The sequence below is a fragment of the Brienomyrus brachyistius genome, chromosome 15 (genome assembly GCF_023856365.1).
Source record: "Brienomyrus brachyistius isolate T26 chromosome 15, BBRACH_0.4, whole genome shotgun sequence".
NCBI classification, from domain to species: domain Eukaryota; kingdom Metazoa; phylum Chordata; class Actinopteri; order Osteoglossiformes; family Mormyridae; genus Brienomyrus; species Brienomyrus brachyistius.
In genome coordinates this window covers 18978019-19000340 of record NC_064547.1, presented here as the reverse complement: position 1 = coordinate 19000340, position 22322 = coordinate 18978019, and the positions used below count along the sequence as shown (strand labels likewise).

Sequence of the window (22322 nt, the reverse complement as noted above, 5' to 3'; positions counted from 1 at the left end):
ATGGGGGGAGGGTGCGGTGAGTCCTTGGGATTGGGGGAGAGGAATGCAAGAGAGTCTCACTGCCTTGTTCTTCTGGGGGAGTTGTTAGTTCAGCAGTGCTGATTGGGGGGGAGCCAAAACCAGATAGGATCTCGCCCTGTAATTTCACAGCTCTTCTAATAATGCTGGTCTCCGCCATCCAAAAGCCTTTGCGAAGCCGTGAGCTTCTCCATGATTTCCAGAATGAACAACGCAACAGACTGCTGTGGGGCCCGAGAGGGGTGGCTGCAGCCGTATACTATTGGCACGCTTTCTCTCGTTTGGTGGGTGTGTCAGAAGTGTTACCCAATCAGCAGCGATGTGTATATAAACTCCGCCGAATGATGAAGGCGGTGGCCGTAATGGATCCTTGCCATAGTTGGAAAACTTGCATTACACAATAGGGTGTTGAAAATACCGCTGTTTCAATTTAAATAAACGTTTACCAATGTTTCATTGGGGCTGAACCCGCCAGGAGGTTAATAATACTTAACACTTTCATGGCAGCTGTATTGCTCAGTTGGTTGCCCACTAAAGTTTTGCTGTTGCTGGATAATCTGTTACTCTTTATTCCATTATAATTTGGTGATTGTATGGCATAAATAACTGTCTGTCTGTCTTCTATCTCCACGGCTGGAGTATATCCCTTATTTACCTGCACACAGTGTGCAAAATATAATTAATATCCCCCCTCCACCTATGGCTATGACCTGTCACGTTCGTGAATGCAGACCTGATGCATTGACTGCTGCCTCCAGGGGGCCTCTGTGACCCAACTCATGGTCTATTCAATCTTTTGCCACCAGGTGAAATACACAGGAACATAAATTCCCACTCAGACAGGAGCAGCGGTTACCCAAGAGCTGTCACTATTTGTGTATCCCACTTGAAAATTGACCAAAAAAAAATCATTGATCCTTGATAGTCCATCCGGGCGGTGGGTGTGTCAGCGTGACGTGCACAGCAGCACCGATATCACTTCCGGGTGTCGGTGCGTATCTCCACGCTGACAGTGCAGACTGTGTTCTCTGTTCTGGTCTATGATTGTTAGACGTTTCTTTTCCTGTCTACTGGCAAACTAACTTCAGCCGCAAGGATGCCCGGGATACTGCTGGGAGACGTTTTCCCGGACTTCGAGGCGGACACCACCGTCGGGAGGATCAGCCTGCACGCTTTCCTGGGAAACTCGTGAGTGACTGGTGGGGCTCAGCAGCCGTTTGCTGATGGACTTGTGGAACGTGTTTTTACTTCGTGCTCATTTTGTACGTGGATTTCCTTTCCAGACTCATTCTGTCAGGATTTGAGCTTATATATGTATATGCACACGTGAAATCCTGCACTGAAAGGTACCTGATGGCAGCTGTCGTACCACAAACCATCTTTGTGGTATCAAAGTCCATCATATCTGCCTTGATAAGCTGACAGACAGCAGAAGCTGCTGCTTTTAAACTTACTTGCATAACTTTGGGTTCTTTTGATTAAATATTAATTAAACTAGGATTTGTAAAATACTCAGCGAGAAAAATCAATTGCATTTTAAATGGTTGGGTTTCAGTATCTACATTCATCTCAAGTTTCTTGGCAGCTCAACAAAGTCGCAGTGGAAGTCATTTTAATTAATTAGTCTGCAGCGACTTTAATCAGCGGCTCTGTGCGATAAGCAAGGTGCCTCGCATGTCTGCTTTTGAGAGTGAGATTCAATCTTTTTTGTAACTCAGGAAGTATTTTGCAGGGTCTGCTTTATTCTTTCTGTGTGTTCGGTAAATCCTTATCTTTCATCAAGATTTGTTTTCTGAAACATTGATATTACAGAGTGACACTGCAAGTACGGAATTCGCAAAAAGATGCAAAAGTCTACAAAGTAACCACATTTCTGCACTCATTTTTAACGTTTTCTTTTTGCACAGCCGTTTGATTCGCAAACTGACTTGCAAAAACACGCATTTATCCTACACGTGACGTCACGTCAGAATGAAACGAACCTGTAATTGGTGGCTCGCGGAACTGAGAAGTGCATCTAAAACGCCACGTTGGCTTTATGCTGAGTGCCGTATTAAAAGTACAATATTCATTCGTGAATGGGACCTGGGCTATTGGGGGGGCTGCTCTTCGTGATGCCTCCCAGGGGCATGGTGCCCTGGGCACGTGCTCAAATGCTCATAAGGTTAATCCAGGCTAGTTTTGGTTAAGTGCACTTTTTATGTAATTCTCTTCTAAGCTGCTTTATAAATGGTGCCATGTTTCTTAATCATTGGCTGTATCTCAGGGCATGTCTGGGTTCCCTTCATCTCCTACGCTGTTGAGGGTTTCTGTCCTCTGAACAGAATCGTAGCAGTGATTTATCATTTTTGCCATTTAACTGAAATCACTGTAGTTCTTTATCTCTGATGTATTTGACAAACAGGTCTTGGGAGGAGGGAACCAATGTTGAGAGATTTTGTGCATGGAAAAGCCTATAGACCATCGAACGGAAAATTGAGGTTCCCTACTAATTTCAACAGTATGAAACAAAGAGGTCGTGTTTCTTCTGACATCACCTTGTATATTAAAAATGGGCGATGCTTACAGACCAATGGAACCTGGAAGAAAGCTCTGAACTGATAGCTCAGCTGTGCCGGTGAAAGCGATTGGGCCTGTCAGGATGTCTGCTGGTGTAGTTTGAAGGTGGTGTTTCCTCTCGGTAAAGAATGGACGGCTTCACCTTTGCAGAGCGAGACTCAGCCAAAAGAGATCCTTATGAAGGTGATCACATGACCATCAGCAGAAAAACACACATAAAAGAACCTTCTACGAATGAGACCAGTAAGCTCTTAACATTGGGCCTCGTCCCGTAGGTATTGCTTCTCTATAATCACTTGCATTCTTGGTTTAAGTTAAGGTTTCATTGATGGAATTTTACTGAAAAGCGAGTGTTGGGATCGAAGGAATGAGTCCCTGTTTTTCATTAACTTTAAGGATTAGATGTTACCTGGGGGGAGGAAATCTGAGTTGAGTCACTGTTGGTAGGAGGTTAAATACTGGTCAAATTTCATTTTTAAAGGCTGTGGTCATACTGCTGAAATGATGTGAATATCATAAAACAACTTAGATTTAGATTTGTTTTTTTAATTGGTGATTGTTTTACTTAGAAATCCAGGCAGGGTAAAGGGAGATAATAGAGTAAAAAGCACTTTAGGTCTAGAGGCTTTGGTTTGAAAACACATTCCGAGGATGTGGGAGTCGCCGTCCTGGGAACACCTACGTGGCCTTGTCATGCGTTCTTCCAGCTTGTGATTATTTAGGATTTCCTCTGCTGGAGCTCAGTGTCCCTCTTCTCTCTCCCCCCCCCTCACAGCTGGGGAGTCTTATTCTCGCACCCACGTGACTACACCCCGGTGTGCACCACCGAGCTGGGCCGGGCCGCCAAGCTCAGCGCCGAGTTCCGCAAGCGTGACGTCAAGATGATCGCCCTGTCCCTCGACTCCGTGGAGGACCATCTAGGTTGGAGCAAGGTCTGTTCACCCGCAAGATCTTGGATTAACTTAGCCTTCATGATTGCAGTTCTTATTAATCATATCTGTGGAAATATGCTAGTGGTAACTGTATTTTTAGCTGTTTCAGGCAGCCAATCACTGGGCAGTAAACCCCGGAAACAGCCGGTATCCCTAGTGATTGGATTAAATCCTTAGGTTGCTAAGTCACATGTCAGTAAGTCAGTGCTTGGTCACATGGCAAGCCTGAAAACGGCCTGCCTCATTGGACCGTTACTTCTGGAAAAGTCCACATGACACTCGGGTTGTTGGGTTGATGAAGCCCTTGGGGGTGCGTGGGTGGGGGGGGGAGGCATGTAATCCTGAAGGCTTTTACCAGATTCACAGCTGCAGTTGCTCATTCCAACTGGAACTCAAAGCTTGGAACCTTATATTGTAATTTTAAATAGTCTGTTAATGGACTTTTGGCCGTTTATGTAGTGTTTGTGATCCATTTAAGTTCCGGTAATTTTACACGGTTGTTGATGAACGTGTCTCATCTGCTTGGTAATTTGATTTGGATGTTGATGGGGGTGTGTCAAAGTTTCTTGATTCCTGTGTTAAAAATTTTTTAAAAAAAATAGCTGTCTGGCAGTGATCCACTTGTATATCTCCCTGAGCAGTAGTGCAGTGGTGAAGATGGTCGTGCTTTTCGGCTATTTAGTTTCCTGTAATTTAAGTCCTATCTCTCCCTCATTACAACATTCGAGGTGTTCGCTGTGTGTGCGCGTGTGGTTGTTCCTTACCATTAAATGATTAGTGACCATGTTGGAAAGGTGGTTATTGTGGGTGGTGTGTGGCTTAGCGGGTTAGGAGGGTCAGTGTCTGTGTTTGGAAGGTTGCTGGTTCGAATCCCGGAATCGCAGACCCAATGGCATCTTCAGGCCCTTAACCCCCAGTTGCTCTGAGGATGCTGCATGCTGGCTGACCTTGGGTGTCCCAAGCTTGCTCTCATTTTTATACATTTTGTCTTGGGGAGGAGCCAGATGTGGCAGGAGGCGTTCTTCACAGGGATGTATAAAGTATGACTCTGCATACCACCCTCCAGCTAACCTGATTAATGTGCTCTTGCTCGCTTTCCTGAACTAGTCCCTCGACCATCGGTGCTGTTTCGTTAACCTTCACCTCGTCTGTGCCCTTAAGGACATCCTCGCCTACAATAGCGACTCTTCCTGCAATGCCTTGCCCTTCCCCATCATCGCGGACGACAAGCGGGAGTTAGCCGTCAAGCTAGGCATGCTGGATCCGGACGAGAGGGACAAGGACGGCATGCCGCTCACAGCACGCTGCGTGAGTCATCTACCATGAGCGCCCCCTGCTTGCCGGACACGAGAGTGCGGCTTTGTGTCTCAGGCCCTTTTTTTGGGGGTAGTCTCTGTACTCCTGCAGTGCTTATGAAGTCTGTTTTCCACCCAGATGCACGTGTGACGTCAGGGACACACTGGTAACTGGTGATCTTCCTTAAAATATAAAATTTTCTCCTGACTAGATGGCCATCAGTATAATTCTCTAATGACCATAACCAGCACTGGTACTGAAGAGTGAGCAACAAGTAGTGTGTAAGTTCTTGGGGCGATGAGTCCCTGAAAGAGGTATCCCAAGGTTAACTGGCCAGCTAAGTTGACTTTGAGGGCCGTCGACTCTTTTTTGATGAGCATGTCAGCAGTACGTGTCACATGTTCGCTTGCCACAGGTGTTTGTGATTGGCCCAGACAAGAAACTGAAGCTGTCAATCCTGTACCCGGCCACAACGGGGCGCAACTTCGACGAGCTGCTGCGGGTGATCGACTCGCTGCAGCTGACCGCGCAGAAACGCGTGGCGACGCCAGTGGACTGGAAGGTGACCACAGCCCTCTCCTGGCAAACCAAGGCTCACAGCCTCGAGACACTTCGACTGAAACCACGCCAATTTCTGCACAGTAACGGGGGAAGCGTCAAACTTAAAAACTGACCCGATTATATGTAGTAACGCTGATTCTTTGTCGTCCTCAGCCAGGGGACAATGTCATGGTTGTTCCAAATCTTTCTGATGATGAGGCTGCATCCCTCTTCCCTTCCGGTGTGACTACCAAAGACCTGCCGTCTGGCAAGAAGTATCTGCGGTACACTCCGCAGCCATGAGGGGGCCCCAGAGAGCTGGCACTTTGAAACAACGTAGATTACTTGATGAAGAGCAGGGTCCCAGATCTACCCACTGTGCTACCTGTAACTTTCTCTCTAAATTGAACATGCACACATCACTATGCCTTAACCAGGTGCAATATTTATGGTAAGTCTGTTCATACTAAAGGCGAGTAAATGGAACAATCTACGTACAAGGAATATACTGCATCCATTATATGCATCTAGCTCACACTTAATTCTGTCTGCTGCAGCCTGCATATTAGTTAGGGCTTTTCTGGTTGATTTTTGTCTTTGGTTGTTTGACAAACAATCCAGTGCTGTAGCCCTGCTGATGGGTGGGACATCTAAGGAATACATGATTCCACCCTCTGTGCACTTACCATTCACCAGTAAATCAGCTGTGCTTGCATATCTGTGACCTACCTGAGGTCCTGTAATAAAACATCTTCATTTCAGTCTATTAAACATTTGGTTCCTCGGTCTACTCCGTATTTGGAATGATACCCGTAAGTCAAGGGTAATCATTTGGAAGTCGCCTCTGCACATCGGCGCAGGTTCAAAGTTGCGGTAATTTGTATAAAATGTCACTGGAGTGTGGAGTGCAAGGATCACATGGATGCTCTCTGCCGACAAGCCTAGCATGTTCCTCCGTGCTGGCACTGATGCTCTTTTGAGTTTTCTCAGGATCAGCTATGAAGGAGACTATTTTAAGCTGGTCTTTAAGCTGCCGAGATGTTCAGCTTCCACTAGATGGCAGTAGGTCACCTTACAGCAAAGCTTTGGTCTTGCAGGTTTCAGGAGGAATTTAGCATCACTGCACACCTATGGTGAAGAAATAAAAAAAAAACAAATAAGTCAGCTTGCTGGCAATAATTCATACCGCCGAACTCCAAATTTTGTCGGAACTGATTTCTTAAGGTAATGTATTATTAATATGGTTTTTAAAAAATTATTTGAGAAATATTTGATATTTGAAAGTTTTGTATAACTAGGCTAAGAGGGGAAATCGCACAAAAAATTTAATCTTTAAAGTATTTCATAAACACAAGGGGAGCACACAGTGTATCCATCAAAGCGGAAAAATGGTCAAACATTATTGCATTTGCCGATTTAGCGGATGCTTCTGTCCAAGGCTGCATGCAAGTGTAGAAAGATTGGCCTCAGAGAGCAGTTTCACCCTGCAGCCAATGATATAATTACACTGCCGACCACTGGATTTGAACCCACAACCTTCTGGGTACAGGTACAAAACCCTAACCCCTGAATTACATAATTATCCAAAACTCACTCACAGCTGCTTAACTTTAAGTGGCAGTAAATTTGAAATACAAAACCTCCCTGTATCACAGAACAATGATCGCTTGGTTCAGGAAACCAAGATGCGCAGGGATGTCCATCCAAACCAACAAGAGCTGTCCTTGTATAGCAGATGGGCCTGGTTTGTCAGACCCTCCGTCTAGGGACATTCCTGGATCGTTCTTCCAACCATGTAACCAATGCTTCCCAGCACAGGCTCCAGGATCACTGCGATCCTACATCAGATTACCAGTTACGGTGAATGGATGGGTTACTTCTAAACCTCCTACGAAATGCGTCCGTGGGAGTGGGCTAAAGACAACGCTGTAGAACACACTGGACAGGATATTCGCATTATGGTCAATCTATAGATACCGCTTTGTCCAAATGCATGTCTTTGGACTGCTGAAGGAAACCTGCATGATCGTGCAGGACTACATGTACACAGATCAGAGGCAGGATTCAATCCCACAATTATTGGTGTTGAGATGCAGCATTGCTTTCCTGAGTCTATGGACCTCTGTTTGCCATTTCCTCTTTAATTTATTTAGTTCCTTTGCAGGCATTGCTTTCCAAACCCACTTACATATGATAAATTTGTATATTTAACCCTATCAAATATCTTCCAAAGGATCTCATGTGTACGGCCTGGGAACAGTCGATTGTGAATGCACCCAAAATGACTGGCTGGTCGCGGCACCTTTATTTCGCTGACTATAAATCTTGACATCAGAGCTGATAATATCAGAGACCAACATCTGCAGACCAGCACCGTTATCAAAGAGTATGTCGCTAATATGGGCAAACACAGCTGTTATGCGAATAACACACTTCCGGGAATAACTCCAGCCACCCCCCACCCGCCAGATCTATCACTCAAACATAGCAACTGGCTTTCGTTTTGACCTGAACCTTGAACCCACCACCCTTCACCCCACTGTAGATCAAAGCATTGTGTTCATACCAGACTGACTGATGACCATCAGTGTGGCAAAATCGCTCTGAATGCACGACGTGACCCCAGGGCCCGGGAGTTCCACACGGAGGCTGTCCAGCATCCGGGTCCCTCGTGAAGAAAAGATCAGTACAGCCAGCGACTTTGGCCGGTCAGAGTTCCCAGTGACAGCTAGTGAGATATGACCGAGTTACACAGAAATACCCCAGTTACAGCTAAAATAAACAGCCCCCTATAAGTAAACATTCGACAAATAAATCAGACAGCGATTAAACTGGCCACTTGGTGTCTGCTAATGATTTGTACAGAAAACAAATGTGCTACAAAGCTGTGGAAATGCTGAGCAGGGAGAATGAGGGTTTCTGGAGAAATCCGTCAGGCAGCACTCACGACGGTGTCCTCCCCGACCACGGCGAACAGACAGCAAGAGTCTGGACTGTGTCATTAGCTCGCGATGACCCCGGGCATCAGCGGGGGAATAAGTAGCCTTTGTTCCGTAGAACCAGGGTGGGAAATAAGCCAGGAATGCTTGGCCGTGTGCGGTGTTGTCGGGGCTGTCAGGATCCTGCGAGCCGCTGCCTGCCGGAGGTGAGGCCTGCACAGCACCTCCTATCTGCCAACTGCGACGCCGGCTCGTGCAAAGAGTCTGAAGCAGGGTCACGAATGTGGACGGTCAGCAGGGCCGCCTACAAGGGGAGAGAAAGGGGAAGATTTTCAGGGGTCCAGACATGAGGAGGGGACAGCTGCGTTCAGTAGAATTTTACATTTATATTTTTCCGGGGCCTAATCGTGTCTTTGTGCAGCCCTGACGGTCAGAGGCGCACGCAGCCTGGTGGGGGGAAGCCAAACACGACACACTCAGCCGGCGGAGATTAGCGAAGGCAGAGATGGAGAGGGGGTGACACTGGCTGACACTGGTGGCAGTTTGGGGCGGTAATGAGGTGAGGGGTGCCCACAGATGGTTTGGGCACTCCCTTGTTATGCTAATGCTGACGGTGGAGGTGGACAGTCTGGGAAAGCCAGGTGGGGAAGCTGTACATCGGGGCAGCACCCAGGCAAGCCTGAATGTTGATGTATGTCATTGTTGACCTTGTAGCATGCTGACTATTCATTCCTAACACAAAAGATCAATCCTGCAGAATCCCGTCTCTGGCATGGATGCTGAAGCCGTAAAGTTCTCAGGCATTAGGAGGCACAAAGTTGGATATCATGTCGAGTTGATTGCATGAGTATAACTTTACTACACGTGAGTATAATTTTACTATGCATGACTATAGGCTTGCTATGCATGAATATTTGCTATGAATGAGTATAACTTCAAAACACATGAGCATAACCTTACTACTCGTTATGTGTGAGCACAACTTTACTATGAGTGTGTTTGTGCCCTGTAATGGACTGGCATTAATCCAGGGTGGACCCCAGCCTTGTGTCCTGTGCTTCTTGGGACAGATTCCAGGTGATCCAGACTGGGAATAGTAGCTATAAACTGGATGGAAATCAAAATTTGCATCAGCAAGTTGCCCGGAGCACAGGTAAGCATGTACAGCTACTGTTAGCATGTGAGCTTGACTGTGTAGATTTATACAATATCCAGCTACATTTGAATGTGTTTCTAAGACTTAGATTAGTACCACTAGTGAAGCAGCCCCGGCAACAGAGTAGAGATTAGATGCATATCTTTGTTTATCTGCTAACCACACTTTGTTTTTCCCATGTTGGGTGCCCAGGTATCGGCTTCCTCACCTGAAACTGCACTGACCCGCAGGGAAGCGAGAGAGAGAGTCGTCCAGGCAGTATGCCGAACCTCAGCAAGCACCTTCCCTTTCTCTCTCTCTCTTTCTCTCTTTCTCTCTCTCTCTCTCTCTCTCTCTCTCCTTCCATCTACTGCTCTCTCTCTCTCATCCCTGTCTCTTAAACACCCTCCACACAATCCTGTTATTTATTACTTTAGACAAACATAAAACCGTTCGCAAAGCTTGACTTTCATCTGCTTTGTAGTCCCAATACAAATACAATGAGCTGAAATGTCATTTTTATGTAGTAGTGGACATTTCTGTTGTTGTTGTCGTGTTTCCCGGTACTTCCCCGTTTGATCGATGTCTAGCATTTTTTTGCCACTGTTTCGTCTGGTTTCAACACATTTGTTTTTGAATTATGTGGTTTCGCCTTGTCGGGGCATTCAGCCACGTGACATTCCGACTCCTGTTACGGGGAATTCCAGTATCCAACCATTAATCCTGTTGTCCCGGTGTTTAGATAACAGCGCCATTAGTGGACTCTTGAATCACGTTAGCGTCTCCTTAATGGAAATCTTTATAACCGCACGCTGAATGTCTACCCTGAAACCACACTACCCACGCCCTGCCAGCCTCCCACGCTGCCCCCTATCTGCTCTACAGGAATGTGGGAAAACAACCAGGCTGCAAACACACTGTTTTGATTTAGCCCTGAGCGATCGCAGGTCTGCGGTAACTTCACGAGAAATTAACCTCCCCTGGAATCTTGGCATTCTCGTGAGACTTTAAAGGCCTTTCCCCCGTGAATTACTTTATGTTGCTGGAAAACTGGTCAGCGTTGCCGTCCCCCCTTCTACACTGAAATGTCTGCAGCCTTGGAGTAGGTTGGAGTCTGTTATCTATCCCTATCCTGATTTTGATGTCTCCGAGCTGGACATTCATTTTCATGGCTCGAACGTTCAAATCACAGAGGCCTTAAGCACAATGGAACAAAGAGCAGGGCTGAAACACTCATAAAAATATACAGAAAATATTTTCATCCTGGCCAGGGTACCAGAACAGCTAATTATCTTATACGGCTCTGAATAGCCACACATGAAAGTGCTTAACATGAGAAGAATGTTCACATGCACAGGCCACTCATACTATTCTCATGCCTGCTCGCTGTGATCCTTGAACATCAAAAGAGTTTTTCCCCCCCTAAATTTGTCATGTTAAGATTAAACAGGTACTGCTGGACTAAAACCCTTCCAGACTTCCAAACACCAGTGAGTCTAGGTTTTTTTTCCCCCCAGGAATATGTCATACATTTTTAGGCTTAGACCTAGACTGAATCAGCAAGGTTCTTGGTGGGAAGGGACCTGTTCACCTGTCTTCTTCATGTATTTAACTGGTGCTCTTATTACTGCAGGGAAAGCGGGATGTGGGTGAATTCCAGTCTGCTGTATTAAAATAGCTAATTGCAGCTATCAATGACTCTGGTAATCATCAGCAAACTCTACACGCTGGTCTATTGATATCTGTTTCCGTAAACAAGTATTTTTCTAACAGTAAACATCTTTTTTTTTTTCTTCAGAAATAGTTCAACGTGATTACTGGTTTACTATAATTAGCTAACTAATTAGCTAGTGTTATTGCTGGTTTTCCATTGCATCTGCTATTTATGACAATCCGCCGCCTTTTCTCAGCGAGTCCGTACCCCATCCCAGGTAGCGCAGGACCCAGTGTACGGAACACTCTGGTTGGGATGCAGGTCCATTCCCGGGCACAGCTTACGTACTAAGCGTAATTTAGAAACACTAAATTAGATAACCATCCCCCACACAGACCCTCGGGGACAGCATATGGCATATGAGTTTGGACCAATGTGCCTTCGATCAGAAGGTCACTGGTTCAAATCCTAGGGTTGGTAGAGTGCTTTCACTGTTGGCCCGTTGAGCAAGATCCTGAAGCCCAAGTTACTTCTGGTATTGGCTGACTCTGCGTTCTCAAAAAGGAAAAGTATGTCACTTTGGATAAGAGCAAATGTATGGCCGTACAAACATGTGAACACACGACACACAGTGGAAAGACTTTAATCTGGGTGCAAATGCCAGTAAGAGGCATTATTAAGTGCTGGATATATTGAATTACAAATGGTGCAATTTTAAATGATGATCATTGACCACGAGGAATCTGTTTATGCATTTTATCTACATGACTTGCCAGAGGTTATGCAATAATGTGAAAAACACAGGTCTGTTACGCTAAAACAGGCCCACTACACACAATGTAATGTAGGCCTTTAATTTAAGAACCCGGGCATGTAAATAGGTGGTTGTGGTATCACATGACATCAAACGACTTGTTCAAGATCAAAGGACACCAGTAGAACATCTAGAGTGGTTTACCTAACAGACGGTGTAGGACCCATGAAGCCGAATCAAGGGGAACATCTAGAGTCAACACATGGAGCGGTGAGAAATCGCTGAGTAATCCAAAGAGTTTGCTAAAAGGCAAATGCATCTGTGGCTTGTTGCAATGTCAATCTCCTGCAGAGGACTCACCATACAGCGGAAGATGAATAGAGTAATTGTAAAAAAAATGGAATTGAAATCTAAATGTAACTGAAATTTACACATAATGTCTAACAGCTCCACACTCCAAGAATATCAAGCCTTAATCCTGACTGTTGATTTATCAGTATCTTTTTTTTTTACACGTCTTTAAAAGTTTAACAGTGCTGGCTTCTCCTCTTCACTTTTTGTTTCTCCTACACAAGCAAACAGCATCTTGAGGACGGCCAATGTTTCGCACCTACTGTCTGTGAGAACAGGGCATCAAACCACAAAGAGGTTGACAAAGAAAAACAGCATGAAAATCAGTCTGATATGATTCTCACACCTTAATAGAAGAGGATGACAAAAGCATATATGCAAAACAAGTGTTGAGCATTATATAGTTTAATAACAGCAATAAAACAGGCAATACTATGTATTTTAGCTATGAGACTCAGATATGTAACGTTGTCTAGTTCAAATTTTGTCTCCATTTCTCTACTGGCAAAGAGAAACATGGCATGGGATTTATAGGGGCAAATCTAATCTTGCACACAGATTTTTATCCTTTACATCTTTAGGATCTTTCCTTTTCCGTTTGTCGAAGTCTTTTCCACCCCAGTCTGGTAATGTTCCGTTGGGTTCCGATCCAGGGATCATTATGGGTAGTTCGGAGCTGGTTGGGTTTTTTTGTATGTTTGGGGTCAGTCTGTTTCTGCCAAGCAAGGCCCAGCCTCTCGCTACAGGGAACATGGTGTCTGGCCATGATGTCGCCAGCTGCCAGACTTTGTGATCTTAACAACAGACAAGGGACTTTCGGGGACCGACTTGTGCTGAGGCGGGCGCCATGCCTCTCTGAAGGTATAAGGCCCCTTTCAGAGGCCACACAAAACTCTGGTGTGTACTTCTGACAAGCTAACGTTTTCTGCCATCAGACTGTAACACGCAGTTGTAATTATAAAACCCATGCAGTTTAATGAACACCTCTCTGTTGTCCGGTCTCTGAGACATTTTCTCTCTCATCCCCTTTCGTAACGGCTGGATGACGGGGGCTGCTAACGGAATGTGCTTCTGGAAACATTGCGATCGTAAGACGGCAGACTGCTATGCACATCTATGTCGTCTTCAGTTTCATCTCTTCTTCTTCAACCGACTGTCCCGATGCCAAACATCTTCCCACAATGCAACCAAACAGACCAGTGGCATAAGGTTATACGTTTGTAAGCTTTGATGGATGTTTGGCATGCATGCCTTGATCTGCAGAGTTCAGCATCCCATATTCCATCCATCCATCTATTTTCCAAACTGCTTATCCTATTGGGCACGAGGCAGGGAACAACCCAGGATGGGGGGCCAGCCCATCACAGGGCACACTCACACACCATTCACTCACACATGCACACCTATGGGCAATTTAGCAACTCCAATTAGCCTCAGCATGTTTTTGGACTGTGGGGGGAACCCGGAGTACCCAGAGGAAACCCCACAACAACATGGGGAGAACATGCAAACTCCACACACATGTGACCCAGGCGGAGACTCGAACCCGGGTCTCAGAGGTGTGAGGCAACAGTGCTAACCACTGCACCACCATGCCGCCCCCATCCCATATTCCAGTGCTGGCCAATCCATTATATAACATAGGTGACCAAGTAGGGTGGCATCTTCTGGAGGGCACTGACTTAGCAAACCGATCTCGGTTTGTCTCAGACAGGGGTGCCTAGGCTGCCACATGGGCTTTGACCGGTACTGCATTTACACGCTCGTTTCCTGGATCTCTGTCCTTCATCAAGCTCATGGCTGTTCTTTCTGGGCCCATCAACACGTTCACACCTGGCCTTTCACCATGCTCACGGCCAATCTTTTACCACGCTAACGGCTGGTCTTTCACCGCGCTCACGTCTGATCTTTCATAATGCTCACAGCTGGTTTTTTCACTGCACTCACAGCCATACTTTCACACCACACACGGCTGGTCTTCCACTTCACTCGTGGGTAGCCTTTCCCCAGTTCTCCCAGCTGGTCTGTCACCAGGCTTAGGGTTACCGTCCGTCAGGGTTTTCCCGGACACATCCTCCTCTTGGGCCCCTGTGCAGGCGTCCGGGCAGTGTTTCAAAAATCGGCGGTTTGTCTAGGTTTAGCGCTGCTACAAGTGGAGTTACAGTGGAGTACCAAGTGAAGGAAAAGGCCCCAATATTTGATATACAGCAGCCACTCGTTTGTAAGCGTTTGTAACACACAGCGTTTGTAAGGCTTGTGCACACGTTTACTTTAAAAATTTAATGATATACACGTCACGCTGATCACGAGTGACGTCAGCATCCAGAAACCACTGGTACTTTGACATTTTATTTTTGTTTTCATGTGAACAGTGAATTGCGTCATTTACTTGAAGTCTAACAAACTTTAGCTTAGCGCAACTTTTGTTGAAAAAGACCTGTATATGGTGCGTAGTTTGTAAAACAACAGTAATGTGTAAGGCTCGGGTTTCCCTGAACACAAATTTTCGTTTCACAGGGTGGTCAGGGAAAACTCATTGATATTTATGAGAGATGTACTACCTGATTGGCTGGTGAACATGAAAGCTCATTAATATTAGGATCCCCGGACATGTCCTCTTATATGGTAACTCTAACCACGCTCACATAGTGGACATTGGAGGGATGCTCAGCAGATCGTTTACCTTGAATAGAACCTCAAATACTTATCTTGAGGCTATAAATATCTAAATTGGATGTATTTCAAAACAATTGAGACAGTATAACTGATTTAATTTATTCATATTTGTTATTCAATCTTTTTTCAAAGGTGTGAATGACTGTGCTGTAGATAGTAACAGATAAAAAACTTAAAACAGATTGAAATGTGTGACATGCCTGAATTGTTTGTTTTTATGTAAATGTTATATATATGCATATATAGAAACATATATATCATTTAACATGTGTATGTCTTGCTTTGCAGATTGAGTCTTCAGTGTGATGTGCACTGGAGCGCCTCCCGGTGTCTCAGTAGAGCGGGTGCACCACTAGAACTTCAAGGAAATAAAGCTTACATGTGCGTTTATATGACACACCTGGGACTTAATAAATGTTGCACGTCATGCTTGTTAAACCCATTATTTGAGTCCCAAGCGGCAGAGATTATTAGCGTTGTTTTACGTCTCCTTCCCCCAAATCCTCGGCAACGGAAAACAACACACTGACAACTCAAACCCAGCTAACAGCCAGGGTCACACGCTTTAAATGATGGGATGCATTGCGATTTCCATACCGTTTTTTCCTCAAACACTTTCATCACAGACTTACAAAACAGGCCTACTGGTTATTTAGTAACAAAGGGGTAGCAAAAGGTTTCTGGTTGTTCAAAACACGGACAGAGGGTGTTGGAAGGGAAGAACGGGGTTGTGATGATAATATTTTTGTTCTGGAGTGGATTCTTAACCATATTCAGGCACTTTGGAACTGAAAAACAGAAAATCACTAACAAGAACAGGATGGCTGTGCAGGAATTTTGACAGGAGGTCGCATACTGCAGGCTGTGGAGCAGATTAACCACAGAGAAGCTCAGAGCTGTTTTATGCATTTTTATCCCAATAATGGAATAGCAGGCTCACAGGGACCAATCAATTAAACCCATGATCGTAAAACGAAAGGCCAGAAAAACAAATCACGAGGCAGACGCACAAAAAACAACTAAAGCCTTTCGAAGGAGAATAAGTTTAAGGAAGAGCTTTGCGGATACAGAGTGGCTCACAAAACTGGTGTCGGTGACTGGGAAAGATGTGAAAGATTTAAGTGGTGATTGGTAAACATGCTTTTCAATGAAGTAAACCTCAGGAAAAACCCAGCAGAGATCATTCTCCTGGAACGTAGGCCCTGGGCACTTCTTGGAGAAAGAAAAACAAGATTAGCGTGTGTTAGAAGATGTATACTGAATTTCAGCTTTGGTTAAATCAATCGCAGGGGTATAATTGAGAAGACAGGGGTGGAAATGTGGAGGGAAAACCCCTCATCTTATTGATATAGAGCAGGAGCGGGAATGTGAATCCGTGCGTGACGGCCGGGCCTCTCACTGTGACGCCGGACCGGAAGGACACCAGAGCCGGATCAGGTAAACTAGCCCTGTGGCTGGACTAACACAAGCCCAGCTTTGGACAGACGGGAATGAAGTGACGCGATTAATAATTGCTGAAGACTGCCTGGCCATTTGAAGGCTTTCAAGTCAGCACGTAAGGGAGCGTTGTCAAGTGACACTTCCCCATTTATGTCGCCGTCCCGGTTACCAGTACGTCTTCCCATTGGGGTCCCATCCCTGCTTCTCCCGTTTATTATCCGATGTGGAGATGGAAGAATTATGGATGGATGGAAGCTGGAAAACCATACTCTCCTCACTGGCCGCTTTCTTGTGTTATTTATGCCTGTTGCCCATGTAAATAAAGTGTATGATTGCATAATATATCTGTTTGGCAGAAAAAATGCCATGAAACATGCCTGGCGCACTTCAGGAAATCCCAGGCGAAGTCAGGTAATGTTACACCAACAGCTCAGCCGATCCCCCACGTCACCCGACACACCCAACGTCATTCCCACTTGGTGCTCAGAGGATGTGCAAGTGTGAGAGGCGTCTGTACGGACATCGCAAACTACGGATAAAAATTGCTGTAGGACGGGTGCTCAGTTTAGGAAGGGGTTGGGTTAAACCTGCATTTTCCCTGATTCAGCAGAGCATGTGCCCTGAAAGTGCAACTCCTCCCACATGGATAAAGGTTATCTTGAGTCAGGCCAGAGCAATCGATTAAAGCATCATTCCCCCCTAAGAAAAAGACCCCTAGCACTGAGGTTCACGCGCCGTCGCACGGGTGCATCCTTTGGGGTCGGCTGATTGGTGCAGAGCCCTGCACTGTGTGCTTTCTCCACATTGCAGGGCAACCGGGTGGATGTGTATCTGAGAGGCTTTCGTGGCCAACTCTGTTTACTGGACGTCACTCGGTTCCTCCTGCCCCATCGACAGCTTACTCCACGACGCTCCGCTCCCGTCTGACCTCTGAGGCTATTTCTGCCTGACATTTACCCCAGCGAAAGGCCACAATCTTGGCCGCTGCCCTGATCGCCTCCGCTCCTTCTGCTACCCCCTACTGTCCCGCTCCTGCCCCCCCCCCCCCCCCCCCCAAGCAATGGCGAGTCGCTACGCATCACGAAGCACCACCAACTTAATTACTCTTGTAATCTGCCAGTGAGCTAAGAGCCCCTCTTTCTCAAGCATGGGGTTTTTAAAGGAGGAGGGGGGACAAAGGCGGACTGCCCCACAGACAGGTCATCTGGGGAAATTAAATCTGCATCTGTTTATACTTGTACGGAAAGGGATATGGGTCAAGCATAGCAGTAAATCAGCAAAGTTCTGGAACGATCTTGGGGGCGTAAACCTCCAGCACGAGCCAGCTGGGCGAAGGCATTCGATAATAAACAGATGTTTTTGCATGCAGCACACACACACACACACACACACACACACACACACATACGCATACACACACAGTCAACAAAGGCCCATTGGGCAGGTAAGCAGTGCGTGAAGTTCCCTGGCAGCGTCCAACATGCATTTATTACGTGATTTATAGATTGTAAAATCTCTCACCAAATCTCTGTGAATGTGCGTCTATGGAGTTGATTTGCTCGCTCGATGAAGGATGTACAGTACACCTTGATTTTTATACTGCCTTGGCTTCTCTGTCGGGCCTGGCATCTCGCACCCGCGGCCCTGAACCCTGCTCTTGTGACAGGATGTACCGGGCCAGCCTTGGCGGAGTTTAGTTTAGCGACAACACCCGGCCATAAAACAAAGTGTCAAGGTACAGGAAGTTCCTCATCTAAAAACACGCTTCGGGGACACGGTGCGGTGAGATGCAGGCACTGTGACCGCAGTTGGCTCTGCGCCAGCATCACCGGATCCACCGATACCCGAAACGAGGCCGGCCGGGTCCGGTCCAGTCGTCTGTGTGTCAGGGCACCGGGGGTGAGTTCCGCAGAAGCCGTGTGACTTTTCATCAAGGATTGGGTCTAAAAATAGGGGCCTGGGAGATTTGACAGGGATTTCCCATCACCATCAGCTTCAAAACCCAGCCAAAGCCAGCTTGTGTTTACCAGCTGACTTATTTATAACAGGATTACAGGCCAAATTCTATTTGACCAGAAGCTCAGCCTGCTAATGAGATATAAACACAAGTTTTATCTTCTAGGACACAAACCCATATTAATTTAGAATATTTACCTTTAAAATTTAAGTTTGAGACTTGTGAATATTCTGAATATTCTTTTATTTGTCACAAACAAAGCTCCAGGGGGCTATTCTACAAAGCAGGATTTCCCGGTTAGCTGGATAACTTAAGCTAAATGTGAAAACTGTCCAATAGGAAGAGAGGTAAGTGACATTCCTATTGGATAATCCTTACATCTGGTTTAAGTTATCTGGCTAATGAAGATATCCTACTTTGTGGAATGCCCCCCAGGACTGTGGACAGGGTACATAAATATAAAGAAACAAGATGTTAGACATTAAACATTATACAAAAAGCATAAATGAAATATAAATAAATGGTGTGCAATTAGCAGTAAGGCGACAGGTGATGGTACAAAGGGTCAGATGAATAAATAAATATTTACGTATGTCTGCTGTATGTGTATCTGTTGAGTAGCCTGGTCTTTAAGGATCCAATTTGAGAAAGAAATGGATTCCAGTCAAAATAATGTAGATGTTGGCACATTCTGTCAGCCCCCCCCCCCCCCCCCCCCAGAAGCCTCATATGAGTCGGAGCTGAACCCCATTTTATAGGCTGCAAGCTGCCCTGGTCCCTCCCCTCTGCAAAATCTCTGTCCTTCCATTGGTCCATAGCAGAGACGTTCCCAAGACGCTATCTTGCTATCAGACAACAGGCATTTCATTCACAAATGTCAAGGACCAATGAAAGTCGATCAAAAGTTTGGTCTGGAACACTCAGATTTTCCTTCACATACTAACTTAAAAAAATAACCAAAGAAATATAATCGAAATCATAGTGATTCCACAGCTATATCCAGATGTTCAAAGCAGGGAATGACAGCAAAGTGCAGCTTAACATATCATGACTGACGTTCACTTTGACTGTACTGGCATTCACCGTCTCAGAGCCAAGAAAAGGCCCAGAGGAGATCCGGACCCCCATCTCTCTCCATGCCATTTAACTTGAACACCCCTTCTTATTTTGTGAATGATACTAATGTTAAACTATCACTGGTGGGCATTCAGCAGTAAGAAGAGAAGGATCGTTGTCATTTTTTCTGCAACTGACAGGGAAATATCAAGATCTGTCCTGGCATGTAAGGCGCACACAGGTGGGGGCTTTTTCAGTGAGGTGGAGACTCCTACCTGGACCGTGGGGTTAGAGAAGGAGCTCCTGGGCTCAGGGTTGTTTTGAACGCATTCTTTCTGTCAATTCTTTATGCAACGTGGGGCTGTGAGGTGAACATAAATCACAGGTTAGAAGCCTGGGAGGCAATGAGCTTTATATGCAATGCAGTTGACCCCCCCCCATGTCGAGATGGAAAGATAAGCTCAGACAATGCATCTCTTTGACGCTGAGGGCCCAACTTGTTTGACTGACTAACCAGAAAATCTGCACTTTATGAAGCCCGGTAATCGTTTATCTTTATTGGCATCGAGAAGGAAATCCAGTTTAAATGAGCCCTGTTTACTCAGCTCTGAGCTCTGTTACTGTTTGCTGAACCTTGCAAATCTCATACTGCCTCACTAGAGGGTCTTTGAACCAAACGGGCGTTTTCGCAAGACGGATCTTTATTTTTTTGGCCATAAGTATGACTTAATGCAGCTTGACAATGACGGGCATCTATCTGCAGCTGAACGTACCAGGGCACTTGTGCAAAATGAGTAGCTGGCAGGCAAAGGGGGTGTTTTTTGAATCTTGGGCCGGTGCCATTTTCCATTTTACATCTCCCAGAGGCTGACAGCCTATCATCTTAACCAGAGACGTTGCGGTTTTGCGGATACGACCAGGGCATGCGCCTTCCATTTGTCGCATGCGATGGAGCCCGGAACATATGAGCGAAATGCATCAGACCACACAAAAAACGTCGCGCATGAAAAGTGGAGGCTTATGGAGGGTGACAAGAGCACTGGTCACATGGCCAGAGAGAAAACTTCAAGATAAAAAACTTTATATAAAACAAAAGATGAGCACGGAATATTCTGGAAACCTTTGTAAGATATGATGAGTGAGGGAGGTAAGGCCCAGCTCTGAGTGACTGACTGAGGGTGAAAAGTCTGTACCTTTGCCTCCACGTGTCAGCTGCTCTTACTAAAGAAAAGCCAAAGGCTTGCTTACCAAAATCTATCTATTTGAGGAACATATGGGTATAGTTCCTTAAAAAGAAAGCACAAAAATGGCTTCTGACTGAAAAGAATAGCTGAATATAAAAACAGGTCTAAAACTCACAAGCCATGTTACAGAAAGACTTGTGCCAAAACATAAATTAGAAACTTCGTATTTGAGGAACATATGGGTATTGGTCAGGGCTAGGAATTGGCCCTGATCTCACAGTTCAAACCACTAGTGACTAATTGGATTCCGTTCTGACTCTAATCAATCTACCTTTAAGACACATTGGCTGTATCTGCCAATCTGCAAAATCTCTGTCCTCCCATTGGTCCATAGCAGAGAAGTTCACAAGGCACTATCTTGCTATTAGACAACAGGTATTGTGTGAATGCCAACAGGAGTAGCATCTTTCTTAGGCTGCGTTCGAAGACTGAATGCGTCACAGTGGTGAGACCAGGCCGTCCCGTTTCAAAGGCTCCTTCAAATACGGACTAGAAATGCGTCCCTCTTTTGCCAAGTCGAGAAAAATCCACCTGATGAATCACCCACCTGATGTTGTTTTATAGATAATGGGTTTCATCACATTTCTGTGACAGGTGTGTTTCTGTGACAATCAGCTGCACTAAAAATTTTATTCCGATTGTTCATTTTCTGTTTTTTTCAGTTTATAAAGAAAGATGCATTCGTGACAAATAAAAATTTCTGGCTGATTTGCGCAGGGGTGTGTGGGAGCGTAGCTGAGCCCCCCCGTTTGTCGCTGCTGAGGGATTCTGTGTGACGTGTGTCACACACGCAGGACCAAAAAAGGCTTTAATATCAAGGGCAAGTCAGGTGTTACTAACGAAGAACAAATGCAGGGTTGTGGGAAACACAATTCCTGTCGTCTTATACCTTCTATTGACCAAAAATAACCGAACTGCATCTCAGTTTCTGCCTTCGTTTGTTTCTGCGCCGTGTTTCGTACGTGTGTGTTACAGGTAGGACCCTTATGAGGCCGTGTGGGTGGTGATATGCGAGACGTTCACAGTCCGCCTGTGGCTTCCAGTGTCGCCGTATCACATCAAAGGGTAAACGACCTTATGGATGGGAAGGTGGGCGGAGAAAAGGGTCTTCATGAAGCATGCTGGGTGATTTTTTTTGATTGCTCGGCTTTAGTACCAAGGTAGGAGAGAGGGGTGGATGCGTTGGCACCGGGGAAGACAAAGCTGCTCGCTTTCCCTCCCTTCTGCAGTGAATCATCCATGACTGCTTTCTGAGCTGTTCCTGTTGGCCTTGGTCCACAGGCAAGTAGCCGCCAACCCAGAGTCACCAAACCAGCCGGAATCTCCATTTTTCCCCGGATGTTTATTGGCCGAATTCGCTCTGTGACGTTTCCTTTCCGGGGCAGCAGTGCCAGTGGCGATGTGTTCGATACGCCCCCCCACCGTGTGGCACTGCCACGTCACATGATATATCCATTCATCTTCTGACTGCTGAAACGGAGCAGATTATCATTAATAAATGATATTTAGTTGTTCTGCTTTGTTTGAGTGCATCCTTCTGGTTGCAGTTATCAGCTTCCTTACTAGATTTATGTGCTGTAAAACCTAATATGAATATAATTCTGCAAGCTACGATATACCATGCATTTTTCCAAACCACTCATCCAGTAGAGGGTCATGCTGAACCTGGAGCCTATCCTGGGCCAGAGGTGGTTAGTTCAGGTCCAGAAAGTAAAAATACAGACCATGACCCTCTGGACGAGTGGAGGATTGGTTGGGGAAATGCATGGTA

General features: G+C 45.8%; 1 protein-coding gene and 1 long non-coding RNA gene across 3 annotated transcripts; one reads left to right on the top strand and one right to left on the bottom strand.

Annotated features, from left to right (window-relative positions):
• Positions 1-981: 981 nt before the first annotated feature.
• Positions 982-6116, top strand: prdx6 (peroxiredoxin 6). Its single transcript, XM_048977137.1, has 5 exons — positions 982-1206; positions 3353-3509; positions 4671-4817; positions 5221-5367; positions 5520-6116. Exons 1-5 carry the CDS (start codon positions 1115-1117, stop codon positions 5646-5648), a joined length of 672 nt encoding a protein of 223 aa, XP_048833094.1. The 5' UTR covers positions 982-1114; the 3' UTR covers positions 5649-6116.
• On the bottom strand, positions 5769-18178 carry LOC125709074 (uncharacterized). Of its 2 annotated transcripts, none has more exons than XR_007382598.1 (3): positions 17816-18178; positions 7912-8588; positions 5769-6473 (listed from the first exon to the last, which is right to left on the bottom strand). It is a non-coding gene; the product is annotated as an uncharacterized LOC125709074 (long non-coding RNA). The 2 variants fall into 2 exon arrangements; XR_007382599.1 differs by lacking the exon at positions 17816-18178 and adding an exon at positions 9649-9946.
• Positions 18179-22322: the final 4144 nt, after the last annotated feature.

What these genes read in the sequence shown, in the direction of transcription:
- prdx6 (XM_048977137.1), top strand. Translation starts at nt 1,115, where the DNA reads ATGCCCGGGATACTGCTGGGAGACGTTTTCCCGGACTTCGAGGCGGAC. An exon ending in ACCATCTAGGTTGGAGCAAG is followed by an intron (nt 3,510 to 4,670) that starts GTCTGTTCACCC and finishes TGTGCCCTTAAG; the next exon opens with GACATCCTCGCCTACAATAG. An exon ending in CGACGCCAGTGGACTGGAAG is followed by an intron (nt 5,368 to 5,519) that starts GTGACCACAGCC and finishes TGTCGTCCTCAG; the next exon opens with CCAGGGGACAATGTCATGGT.